Source organism: Coturnix japonica, chromosome 26 (assembly GCF_001577835.2).
Source record: "Coturnix japonica isolate 7356 chromosome 26, Coturnix japonica 2.1, whole genome shotgun sequence".
NCBI classification, from domain to species: Eukaryota; Metazoa; Chordata; class Aves; order Galliformes; family Phasianidae; genus Coturnix; species Coturnix japonica.
In genome coordinates, this window is record NC_029541.1 from 2,046,399 (window position 1) to 2,058,998 (window position 12,600).

A 12,600-nucleotide genomic window follows, 5' to 3' on the forward strand; every position below is an offset into this window, starting at 1 on the left:
CCAAAGCACTCACTGTACCCCTGCACCTGGGGTGTGCCAGTGGCTGCACATCACACCCTGCCTTCTCTCTACCTTAGGAGACCTCACAGCCGCTGAACTTGACGGCCAAACCCAAAGGCTCCGAGCTCCCCAGTGCCTCCAGCTCACCCAGTCTGAAGATGAGCAGCTGCCAGTCCCTCACACCGAGCCATGGGGCCATGCGAGACCTGCAGAGCAGCCCGTCCAACCTGCCCTTGGGTGGGTTCCCATCACCTCCACCCATGGAGGGTCCTAAAACCACCCCATAACACCTCCAAGAGGCAGCAGACTGCTCTGCTCCATGGAGTCCCACCTTGTTGGGGTTCTCTGGGTGCCCCATTTTTTGCTGGGTTGGGGGATAGGCACTATGTAGTTTTGGGGTACTGATGGGTAACCCCGGGCTGGTTTCCCACCAGGATTCTTAGGTGAGGGTGATGCCATCACCAAAGCCATCCAGGATGCACGGCAGCTGCTGCACGGCCACAGTGGTGCCATGGAGGGTGCACTGAGCCACCCCTACCGCAAGGTGAGCCCAACCCAGACCATCCCCCATCCCCCTCCATCCCTGCACCCCACGATGACTCCATCCACGCTTCCTGCAGGACCACGTTGGCATCGATGCTTCCCCTGTGAAGGAGCGGATGGAGGAGACACCCACACACCGCCTGGATGAGGCTCTGCTGAGCTGTGAGATGGATGGTATGGGGACAGCGGGTGCCATGGGGCAGTGCCACATTGCTATTCCTCCTGCTCAAACCCAGCCTTTGGGTTCCCCTCATAGGAACGAGGCATTTCCCCGAGTCCAGGAACAACAACCACATCAAACGGCCCATGAATGCCTTCATGGTGTGGGCGAAGGATGAGAGGAGGAAGATATTGCAGGCGTTCCCAGATATGCACAACTCCAGTATCAGCAAGATCTTGGGTGAGTGCTCCGCGTCCACCCTTCCTTGCTGTGTATGGGTGGGGGGATCCCAGCTGTGGTGGGGGATGGAATGGAGAGGGAAATCCACAGCACTGGGGGGGGCGCAGCAATGGGGCCGTGATATCAGATTGACAAAGGTGTGCAAAGAGGAACCAGAGGCTGAAGCAGCAGCAGGGGCACACTGCATGCTCAGGGTGAGGGTGGACATGGACCCACTGCTGAGTGGCCATGGACATCCTTTCGGGCAGGGACCTTTGGGGTAAATTATCCCCCTATGCCAGGGTCCAGAGCACTGTTTCATTGCTATCTTCCACCAAGAGCAACTCTACTCACCACCCCTGAACCCCCTCTCCCCCCCAATGCTCTATGTGCCCCATGCTGCTGTATCCCAGCAATATGATTTTACACCATCCTCAATTGCCTGGCAGCATCCTCCAGCCCTCTCCCCCAACCCCCCACCAGCATCTTGCTGTCACCCCAGCCCTGGGGCAGCCTGTTTCACCCCAGCTATTAAAAGCAATTGATGCGGTCTCCCAGTAGCCCATCCGAAGGCTCACACACTTTGCTCCACCTCCACCTCGTTTTAGCAGCTCCGCTCTGTTTAAAAAAGAAGCGAAACAATTGCTGGGCTTTTCCCTTTGAAAAGAGCACGCAGGCAGGATCTGCTCATAACCACTGGGGGTCGGAGAGGGGTCCAGGAGCCGGACGTGTGTGGTGTTCTGGTTGCTGTCATACTTGATGTCCGTGGCTTTAAATAGCTGGCGCAGTTCTGCCTGGGGAGCCAGAGCTGCTTGTTGCTCACTGGGGCAAATTTAACCTGCAGCTGAGCAGGCTGGGACCGGTGCTCACTTGAGGCTGGGGGTTTTGGTTGCTGTGTGCTTCCCTGAATGGCTGCTGCTGAGAATGTGGGGCTCAGGCAGCATGAAGGGCTGAGCCAGAGGGAGGATGTGGGATGTGTATGGCTCCGTGCCTTGGCTTACCCAGAATAACCAACTGGTGGTGCAGGGGAGGGAGATGTGCTCTAGGGGATGGTGACCCAAGGGAGGGTTTAGGGAATGGGAATAGGGACTCTAGAGGTCTAAAGCCAGAAGTGCTGCTGGCATCATCATCAGATGAGGATGCTCAAGGCTGTATGTTGGTTCTGAGCATCTCCAAGGGTGAAGATCCCACACCCCTCATGGACCTTTTCCCAGGGCTGCCCCACTCCCTGCAGGATGAATTGTTTCCTAGTGCCCAGCTGTAATTTGCCTTTCATCTGCTGCCTCTTGTCCTTCAAATTGCACCTATGTGGAGAGCTGGGCTCGCTCTTCCCCATATGCCCTTTATGCAGTGGAAGCTGCAGTTACATCCCCTCCACCTTCTCTTGGGCTGAGCCATCCCAGACCCACTCCATGGTGCAATCATGCGATCCCTCCAGTGTGACCATCACTCCCCATACCCAGACATGGGTCTGGATGCAGCCCCTGTTCCCATCCCTCTCCCCAGCCAGCAGCCTTGTGCTGTGCTCAGCTTTCCACTCCTGCCTTGGGTGCAGGTGGAGATGACAGTGCAGGTCAGCCAGTGGGGGAATCCAAGTCACTCTATTGCAGCCACAGCACCCACTGGGAGAGGTGCCCCAGAAGGTCAGGGCTGGGGACCATGCATGGCAGGGATCCCAGGGGTACCACCAGCCCAGCCCTGGCTCCTATCTCACTTGAAGGCCCCACGGTCCAGAGATGCATCCCACTACTGCACATTCCAGTGTAGCATGCATAGGGCAGCATGTGAGCATTCCCAGATCCACAGAATGACTTGGGTTAGAAGGAATCTTAAAGACCATCTAAATCCAGCCCCCGTGAGCATGAATCCCCCTCTTGCCATGGGATCATGCACACAGATCTCCATGGGGAAAGCTGCAGCACGGCAGGGGCTAAACACATCCCATGGCCTCCTCTGTGCCCAGGCTCCCGCTGGAAGTCGATGTCGAACCAGGAGAAGCAGCCTTACTACGAGGAGCAAGCCCGGCTGAGCCGGCAGCACCTGGAGAAGTACCCTGACTATAAGTACAAACCCAGACCCAAACGCACGTGCATCGTGGAAGGGAAACGGCTGCGTGTTGGGGAGTACAAAGCACTGATGAGGAACCGGCGGCAGGACGCCCGGCAGGGCTATTTGATAGGGTAAAACAGAGGGATGCCCTGGGGGCAGCGAGGGGCTCGCCCCGCTCCCATCCCGCTCATAGCATCCCATCCCTTATCCCGCAGTCCCCAGGGCAGCCAGCTGCCCCCCAGCTCCTCGGATGTGCTGTACCCACGGCCGGTGGGCATGCAGCTGCCGTCCCCGTTGATGGAGCACTACCTGCCCCGCGGTGTGGACCCCAGCATGCCCGTCATCGTCAGCGCTCGTAGCCTGAAGGAAGGTGATGGCGGTGGGGACGATGGGCACTCGGTGGCGGATGGTGAGATGTATCGTTACAGCGAGGAGGAGGACTCGGAGGGAGAGGAGAAGAGCGATGGAGAGCTGGTGGTGCTGACAGACTGAGGGGCCAGGGTGGGGGGCAGCGGGGCTGGCTGGCACCAGGCGCTGGTGACCCCCAGTGAGATGGGATGTGGTTCAGGCAAAGACCCAGCGGCTGCAGGGATGAGATGAGCGGTGGTGGGTGATGGGGGGGATTTGAGTACGTGGTGGTGCCGCTGCTGCTGTAAGGGAATGGGGCTCTGCAGCTTGGTCAAGAGCTGATGGCTTGGGGAGCCATCCAGTAAGGACCTGAAGGGATTGGGACATGGGAGAACTTCCAGCCCTCTACTCCCTACTTATGCCACCTGCCACCCCGCAGCTATGGGGACACCCATAAGCTCTGCTCAGCCCAGCCCTCCCCACCCTACCACCATTCCCCTTCTCAGCCTGTCAGTGAATTCTTATGGAGCCTTTTTTAGCTCTTGCCTGACCCGAATGCAAGCCAAGGGCACTGAGGAGCCCTTTATGCTCCTTACGCTCTGTCCCACTTTGTAAATAAAGAGGGTGCTGTTCCCTGGCTGAGCCCCAGCCCTCAGGCAGCCCCAGCATTGCTCTGGGTCCACGCATCCCTCCTTTGCACCGCAGCTCTGTGAGCGCAGGCTTCACCCCATGCATTGTGGCATGGGGAGGGGGGGAAGAGAGGAAAAGATGGCAGCAATTTAAAAGGAGGAAAAAAAGAAATAATACCTGGCTCTGCTCAGCACCCGTGCACCCAGCACAGGGTTTGCATGCGGGTGCAGCGGTGGCTGTGCATGCAGCACCAGGCGCAGTGTAGAGCACATGCACCGCCGTGTGGCAGCAGCCAGGCACAGCCTTGTTGCATGCATCACATCCCTGCTACGGGCTGCAGCAACACCACTGCTCCCCCACACTCCAGGGCCACAGCAGCCAGTGGGGGTCCTTTCTCTTTGCCCACCCCACTCTCTCTTCCCCTTTTCTCAGTGCTTTATTTATTCCCCCCATGGCACAGCTCAGGCTGGGGGCTGGATGTGGCCGTGAATATCAAAGGGGCAGCTCTTCTCTTTTCTCTTTTTTTTTTTTTTAAAGACTGTAAATATAGATAGAGCTTTATTTTGTTAATAAGACGACGAGTAACTTAACCTGTATATTTCACATACTTGTTTACAAACTGCCCTCTCCACCCCTTGGCACAATAAAGATGATGTTTTGGAGCTCAGCTCAGGGCTGGGTCTGGCCAACCCAGGGGCTTGGGATCCAGATCTGGGAGCTTCCTTCTCCCTTCCCACCTGTTTTCCTGCTCCATACGATGCTTTCTCTGTGCTGTTCCATTGCTCTTTCCTCTGCCCTCTCCTCCCTTTCCCCTTCTCACCTGTCTCATCCCCACTTCAGCCTCCTCTGCCTGTTGCCTCCTGCAGCCAAATGCTCCGTGCTGCCCTGCCTGAAGCAGGGGGCACTGCACTGCTGGAGAGGTGGGAGGGAACAACAGCAACACACCCTGTGATGAGGGACCCCCCCTCAACTCCTGCACCAGCCCAAGTCCTGCACCAGGCACCACAGATCCATTAGCCCCCAGTTTCCAGCTATCAGCAGCTTTTATTGTGCACCAAAACAACCACCAGATGCAACAAAAGTCGCAGGTTTTTGCTGGGTTTATGTTCCTGTGCCCTGGCTGAGGGGGCAGGTGCTTTTTCCCATTGCATCTGCCAAGCAACCAAGGCAAGTGACCATGTCCCCCAGCCCCCACCTGATGCACCACCACTGTCATGAGCTGGGCAGTGCTCGGTGGGATAGGCCCATCCTTGCAGAGGGGACAGCAGCCAAATACCAACTGGGGACAAAGCTGTACCCACTTGTTGGGACAGGTTGGCTTCATCCACCTCATGCCAGGGCATCCCCACGTGGGCCTCCAGAGCTGCACCAATGGGGGTGCCACTCTCTGGACCTGTGGCTGCACTGAGCTCCCCAATATAGGGGGATATAGGGGGTTATAGGGCTGGGAGCCCCCCCACTGCACTGTGGGATGCTGCAGGTGAAGCTGATGGGGCTGTGGGGAGGTGCAGCCCCAAGCTGAGCACAGAACAGTGCTTGAAGCACTGCTGAGGATGCTGCCTTTGCTGTCTTGCAGTGCCATGGCAGCAGCACCCATCCTGCTTGGAAGAGTGTCCCATGCTCAGATATAGGCCCAGCTCTGGGGTGAATACAGACCTATAAAGGGTGGTTCTCGGGGTCAAGAGCACTGAGCAGGCAGGGCAGAGGGGACAGTGAAGCTGACAGGCACAGCGTGAGCACAGGGCAGCTAAAGCATCCCAGCAGTGCTCAGTGCTCCTGAATGGATGGATGAGGGGTCCCATTTCCTCCCATTGCCAGGCCCAGCAGCAGCAATACCAGCAAGACACAGGGCTGCCAGGTAGTGGGGCTGAGCCAGGCTTGCTGTAAGGCGATGGTGAGGTGTCCTTGTGTAGGCAGGGACCTCTCCGTGGTCCTCTTGAGGATCTCATGGTCCAGTCTTGGGTATGTCCAGGGTCTCCTTTAATCGGTGGCTGGGGCAAAGTTCCTCTTCCCCCTTCCCACCATTGGGACCTGCCCTCACCCCTGGGTGGGGAGGGGGCGAGGGAGGTGCCAGGGCTGTGGATGCAGCAAGGACAAAATAACTCAGGGTCCCATGGGCCAGAGCTGCTATTTGGAGATCTGCAGGGCTGTGACCACTGGCTTCATCTTGAAGTACTGCCTAAACCTTAGCTTTGCATATCTGCCAAAAGAGGGACAGACATGAGACATGGACCCAGCTTGGGTCGTGGGATATCTCCAGTATGGAGCGCTCAGACATTGGTCCTCTCAGCTCTGCAGAGCTCAGCATGGACTCACCTTAAGAAGTTAAAGTCTATGGTAGAGTATTTATCCTGGATCAGACCCCAGCATGCCCAAAGGAAATGGGACGCCTGCAACAGACAGAATAGGGATCAGAAGCAGCACAGCCCAGGTGTGGGTTTCTATAAGGTGCTCTCTGTGGGGCAGCCCCCAGCCCTCACCCAACTGCACCTGAACCCCATGAATGAAAAGCAGAACGTGGGGACAAGTTGGATCCTTCCCACCTCCATCACTCACCAAAGAAAACTTGTTCACTTGCACATAAAGAGCTTCCAGCTCCTTCTCAGACACAGTGACCCCGGTGCCTCCTTGTCCCCCCTGGGTGAGCTGCTTGTAGGCCTGCAGGTAGGAGCGCAGCCACTGCAGCTGGGTCTCCTTGCTGGGGTACAGGCGGTAATCCACCTCCTTCACACCTGCAAGAGGAGAGGGGTTAGTGGCGGCCATAGGATGGCTCTTCCAGGGCATATGGATGTGGCCAAGGCGTTCTCCCCATGCGAGTGAAACTACTGCACCTCTGGGCTTGCATAGAGGAGTTGAGCCCTCTGATTTGAGGCAGCCATGTGGTTAATAGAGCTGAGTTCTTGCAGGCTTCACACCTCAACCAGTGGATCAAGGCAAGCAGAGATGCTGCTTTGCACATCACCCAAAGATTTGTGGCCATTTCTCATTGTGGCTTAAGAGATGCAGCTCCCTCCATTCCTCAAGGACAGGCAGATAATGGGGAGCTGCTCCAACCCAGGGAGAACTTCAGAGCCACAGAGAGGAGCCAGCTCACCTGCAAACTCATTGAAGTGGTTCCCAATGTCAAAAGCCTGGTAGTTGTAGCCAGTGTACTCATAGTCGATGAAGCGGACGTGCTCTGCAAAGGAAAGCAATGGGCTGGAGCCATCAGCACCAGGGAGGGGGGGGGAACAAAGTGACCCCTCTGCTGCTGTCACTGACCTTGCTCTCTGTTGTAGATGATGTTCTTGCAGAGCAGGTCATTGTGGCACAGCACGACGGGGGAGCCCAGCTGTGAGAGTGTATCCTTCATCCAGGCCAGCTCATGTTCCAGCATCTCCAGGCTGGGCACATCCTGGTGGAGGCTGGGGAAGGGGAGGGGGCAGAATCACTTCTGCTCACAGGGAACCTCCCATAGGGGCAGAGGGAAAGCGTTGCTCCTGCTTCCCTTTGTGCGTGTTATAAACGAGTTCATTAGTGACACAGAGCAGGGATTGGTAGGGAAGCTCAGCTCAGGTACATCCTGCGTGGTCCCCCAGGGCACCTGGCACAACCTCAGCCATTCCCTTCATCTCTAAGACTGACCCAAAGGTGATGGGAATTCTTTGAGTCCTCCAGGCCCCACACACTGTAACCTCTGCAGCTGTAGTTCCAAGAATGGAGCATGTTAATAATTACCAAATTGGCTTCATGTAAGGTGCAGAGTTGGGTAAAGAACAGCCCTGCAATCCCATCCAAGGGACCTGGTTAATTATTTGCCTGATTTTGGGTTTGTTCACCTCTGCCACCTCTGGGGGCTGCCTGCATCCTTCCACAGAGCTGATGTGCCCTCACTCACCTGACATGAACCCAGGCTCCCAGCATGGCATCGCCCCCCCAGCAATGGGATAAAGTGCTTTGAAATAGAGCTGGGCTGCCAGCATCCCCTCCAGCAGTGCTAGCAGAACCCTGCTGCTCAGATCCTGCTGTAAGAAGAGCTTTGGGCTCCGTTTTATTCTAGTGATGGCATAAATCACAGGCAAAATTCACAGGGAGGAGGAGGGTTATCACAGCACATGGGTGTCTATGGCTCAAGTCAGACCCTGCCCAACTGCTGGGCAGCCATAGCACAGAGCTCCTGCAGCAGGCAGCTGAGGGTACCTCCATCCTATGAACACCCCAAGCTATGAGGGGCTTGTAAAACCTTGCTCACAGAGGAACCACACGTGCCCAGCACTCCCCAGGCCCCTGCTCAGGAAGCCCAGACTCCAGCAGAGGCTTTACCTGTGGACCCATGTCCCATAGGAAGAAGACCTACAGATGGGTGGGCAGTGGGTGCCCAAGCCAGAGCCTGGCTCTTTGGGATCCCTCTGCCTTTACCTGGGGTTGGGTACCTTTGGGCTGAGGTGCGTCTTCACGAGGGCGAGGTATTTGTGCAGCTTCTGCCAGAGGATGGGTTTGGGGAGGCTCCCATTGGCGTGGATGGCGTGAACCCGGGCCATCTCCTGGGCCACCAGCCTGGAAATGAGTAGAAGTGTGAGTGAAAGTCCGAGCTGGCTCAACAGAGATGCCCCATAATACACACACAGCCCAGTTAACTCCCTGTTCTTTGCCAGCCTCTGAAGGATCTCGAATCTGAGTCAGCATTCACCTATCCAGGGTGAGCTCAGACAGAAGCCACGATCCTGTAGTCATAGCTGTAAAATCACAGCTGCTGACTCAGCCCCACTGGAGTGCACAGCACTGGGGATTCTGACCCCATCACCACCCAGGTCTGAGCATGGCAAGGGTAGGACTGCAGCACCTGGGTGCCAGTTTGGACCAAAGGCAGAGAGGAAGAGAGCTGAAAACATGGTCCCACTTCACCCTGCTCCCTCCCTCACCCCATATCCCCAGCACTGGGGGTCCCACACACCTGAATATGCGGGGGTCCCTCACATGGTCGGGTCCCAGGGCGATGCCAGGCAGGAACTCATAGCAGAGCCCATTCTGGAAGGCGCAGTAGAGGTCGGGGGCACAGCCATGGGCACGTAGCACTTGGAAGTTCCTCAGCTCTGTCTCCCGGTCCACAAAGAGCTCCGTCTTTCTGCCATAGACACGGACCAGCACTGCATCTGCCATGTCCTCATCCGTGTAGCAGGCAACCAACTTGTTGGTGATGCCGTCGGTGAAGAGCTGCAGGGGAGAAGGGGCGGCAGAGCGATGCCCGCACGTCCCTGCCATGCAGGATGGGCACTGGGATCCCCCTTCCTCATGGCACAGACACAGCACTGGCAGTTATAGGCAATGGGGAAAGGGATGCAGCAGCATGAAAAGCTCCTGTGGGATGTGGCATGAGATTGAATGGGTGCCTGGGGCTCTGCTTGGGTACAAGGCTTCAGCTGCATCAAACTGTGTTTCTAGGGGGGGTGAGGAGGGGAACCCGCTGCTGTTTTTCACCTCTTTGCTCAGGGGCAGCGAGATGTGCTGCAAGCACAGCCAGCATCTCAGCGACCCTGGGAACCGGTCCCAAAAACAACCAGCCCTTTTGGCACAAACCACCAAAAGCACAGCAAACAAGGCTGAGCAAACACCACCACCCCATCTCCTCCTCCTGACCCTCCCCGCCGGGGGGTCACGAGTCGCTGATAGGCAGGGACGTCTCTGCTGGGGACGTCTCTTGTCATTGCTCTGATGGTTCCTCACAGATGGAAAGAGAGTTTTGTTCTCTGGGAGCCCCAATTTGGCCGCCTGCCCACACACATGTGGGCCCTGCTCATCCTGCACTGGGGTCCTCACCCTACCATGGGCTGCAGCACCATCTCTATGGGTATTACAAGGGGTTTGGGTTCCCATAACAAGGGCAGGATGCTCAGCCAAGGAGGGGAACCATCCTCAGTGTGTTCTCCCTTCATCTCCTCGCTGTTTGGCGAGACAGAGCCGGTGTGATGATGCTGGGAGGGTGCGTGGTAGGGAGCAGCGGTGCTCGGGGGTGGGACAGCTAATTTTAGACAGCTCACTCGGCAACTCACGCTCCTATGTGGGGTGCCTATATATAGGGCTTCCCTATGCAGCCTGCTGAGGGAAACTCTGCACTGGAATTACACAGCTGGGCATTACAGGCTGCGGTGTCCATTATCCTCACACCCACAGCTGGGCAAGGTGATGCTGCATGTAACCAAGCTGCAATTCCCACCCAACCAACCTGTCTTCCTACCACAATTTCAGCTCTCCTTGCCCTGCCAGGCTCCAGTAATGCAGCATTATCCAGTAATCCAAACTGCAGGGCTGTGCTGATGTCTACCAGCTGCATGTGCACATCTACAGGTGAGCAGCTCCTCCTCAAGGTGCTCAGCGCTGCCTCCAGGCCAGGTCCATGCAGTGCAGCACCTTGCTTTGCTGCCTCCCGGCCCCATCAGCCCTTTTCAGTGGATTTAATGGGATTACAGAGCTTTATCCCCTTTGAATTCCAGGCCATTGAGTTTGGAGACGGCTCATGTTGGGGGCAGCTCCTCCATAGGAGGTGTATGTGTAAGTAAGGGGAAAGTAAGAGCTGTGTAGCAGCCCCAAGCTTTGTCCATACATACTGATGAGGTGCAGCTCTGTGCCTTCCTGCAGCCCTATGTCCCCACGCTGGCTCTCTTTGAGCACCAAACACATCACAGCAGCACTGGCCCTTGTTGCAGCAGAGCACTTTGCTGCCAAAGTTAAGCTAAAACAAATCCTAGGAGGGAGGGACAGCAGAGCCCTTCGCTGTGCCCAAATCCTTGCAGTCCTGCTGTTTCCCTTTGGAGGTAATCATGCTGCTTGAGTCACTGCAAAACCACTCCAGCAACAGAGATACAGCTGCCCAGGGAGCAGAACCAAAAGGATGAGGAGCAGCACAACATTCAGTACATGGGGCTGAGGAGCTTGGCAGTGGGATGACACCAAGCACCCGACCTTCTTATTTTCTGCACCCCGTCCCAAGCACAGGGAGGGTTTTCCATGCTGCAGGCACAGGCTGGCACAGTCCTTGCAGGCAGCTGTGCCCCAACACTGCACACCGAACCGGGCACTGCTCCAGTCTACAGAGGGAAGCTAACAGGAACATTAATAGGAACCAGCTGAGAACCACGCACCACTCCAATCCAATCCCAATACCTCTCACAGAGAGAAACGTAACCAGAGGATTTCCCCTTGATGTCTCCTAAGTTTTCTTTTATTCTGGTTTTTTTTTTTGGTCTTTTCTAAATTAAAAACATACCCAGCACATACGAGCTGCTGCTGAATGCAAACTCCTCTCCATTCCTGAGCAGAACCTGCTCCCTGTAGGCTCCCCATAAGCTCCATAGAGCTGTACGAGGTGCTGTGCAATGCCCGGGACATTTCCTGCCCTCTCAACTATGCAGCCTGAGGAACTCAAACTCCAAGCTTCCTGTCCCTTACCATCTGCCCTTTCGTATGTATTTTCCTGCAGCTTCTTGTATTTAATTACACTTGGCTATTAATACATTTTTAATGGCACTCCAGGCACACAGGAAGCGTGTGCCTTCAGAGGACATGCATGCACACGTACGCGTGGTTGAGTGCATCCAGCTCTGCCTCCTGCCTGCTCCATACCCATCCCATGACATCCCATGGCAATGAAGCCCCCAACAACCTCCTTTCTGCCCCCCACACCTTGCACACCTGGGTATAGGTGGGGAAGAGGACAGGGGCTGCAGAGTCCCAGCAACTGCTGTGCCAGCTTGGGATAAGTGAGCCCTGCTCTATGCAGGATATCAGCACCCATCCCAACTCACTCTATGCAAAGGAAGCGACCTGGTAGAAGTGCAAGCCTGCTGCTAACCCACATGAACCCTGAAGCTGTGATGCGTGGCGTCTGGTGGCACTGCCATACAGTGTGGGTTAATGCTGGGGGTTGACAGCACGACCCCCAATCTCCAGCCCTGAGGGACCTTCTGCATCTGCATCTCATCCTACATGAGGATTCCGTGGCTCCTCATGGTGTACCCAAAGCCTGCAGGGGAAAGAGGAGGGGGCTCGTTGTATGAGAGCTCTGCACACCTGAGGGAACGGGGCATCGGCATGACATACCCTCTACGTCAGGCCCTACATCCCCCGCAGTGCATCCTATAGCCGCCCTCACGGGACCCCCTCCGTGCACCCCCCGTACCTTGGTCTTCACCCTGGCCGGCTCCCAGCTGGGTCTCAGCTCCCGCATCAACCGCAGCGCTCCGGGCAGCACATCCCCTTCATCCACCAACACACCGAGCTGTAGCACGCCGGGAACCCCAAGACTTCCACCTCCTCCCCGTTCCGTTTCCCAACAATCCGGACATCGGCCGGGCGGTCCGGCCATCCCCGGCTCCGATCGCCCCGACCCTCGGCCCATGTGCCGGGGGCTGCCGCGGGGCCGGCGGCCGCGGGGAGGAGCCGCCCGTCGTTGGGAAGCCATGAGTCACCGGCCCGCCTCCCGTCGCCCGCCTCCCGCACCAGCGCCCGCCCGCATTGTGAGGTCAGCGGGACCCGCACCGGCCCCGCAACGGGGAACGCTCCGAACGCGATGCTCGCCGACTCCGGGCATCGCCGCTTTGCGAACCTATGGGATGAGTCCCGGAGCCCCCTCGGCAACGCTGATGTCTCGGGGGGATTCGGGAAGCTCAGCGACG

General features: G+C 57.0%; 3 protein-coding genes across 9 annotated transcripts in view; 1 reads left to right on the forward strand and 2 right to left on the reverse strand.

The window, feature by feature from the left end:
* Positions 1–6,340, forward strand: part of SOX13 (SRY-box transcription factor 13) — a 31,658-nt gene extending 25,318 nt beyond the window's left edge. For all 7 annotated transcript variants that reach the window (XM_015884885.2, XM_015884884.2, XM_032449235.1 and 4 more), the window contains 6 exons: positions 78–237; positions 435–544; positions 621–717; positions 800–943; positions 2,886–3,102; positions 3,187–6,340. In XM_015884885.2, coding sequence (XP_015740371.1) covers positions 78–237; positions 435–544; positions 621–717; positions 800–943; positions 2,886–3,102; positions 3,187–3,463 — 1,005 coding nt within the window. In that variant the 3' untranslated portion in view covers positions 3,464–6,340. The remainder of the gene's footprint in view (positions 1–77; positions 238–434; positions 545–620; positions 718–799; positions 944–2,885; positions 3,103–3,186) is intronic.
* On the reverse strand, positions 4,495–5,566 carry LOC107324675. The gene has a single exon (XM_015884893.2). It carries the CDS (start codon positions 5,544–5,546, stop codon positions 4,614–4,616), a length of 933 nt encoding a protein of 310 aa, XP_015740379.1. The 5' UTR covers positions 5,547–5,566; the 3' UTR covers positions 4,495–4,613.
* On the reverse strand, positions 4,974–12,401 carry ETNK2 (ethanolamine kinase 2). Its single transcript, XM_015884892.2, has 8 exons — positions 12,105–12,401; positions 8,883–9,142; positions 8,348–8,485; positions 7,211–7,353; positions 7,044–7,127; positions 6,506–6,681; positions 6,266–6,339; positions 4,974–6,149 (listed from the first exon to the last, which is right to left on the reverse strand). The coding sequence occupies exons 1-8, from the start codon at positions 12,384–12,386 to the stop codon at positions 6,077–6,079; spliced, it is 1,230 nt and encodes a 409-aa protein (XP_015740378.1). The 5' UTR covers positions 12,387–12,401; the 3' UTR covers positions 4,974–6,076.
* Positions 12,402–12,600: the final 199 nt, after the last annotated feature.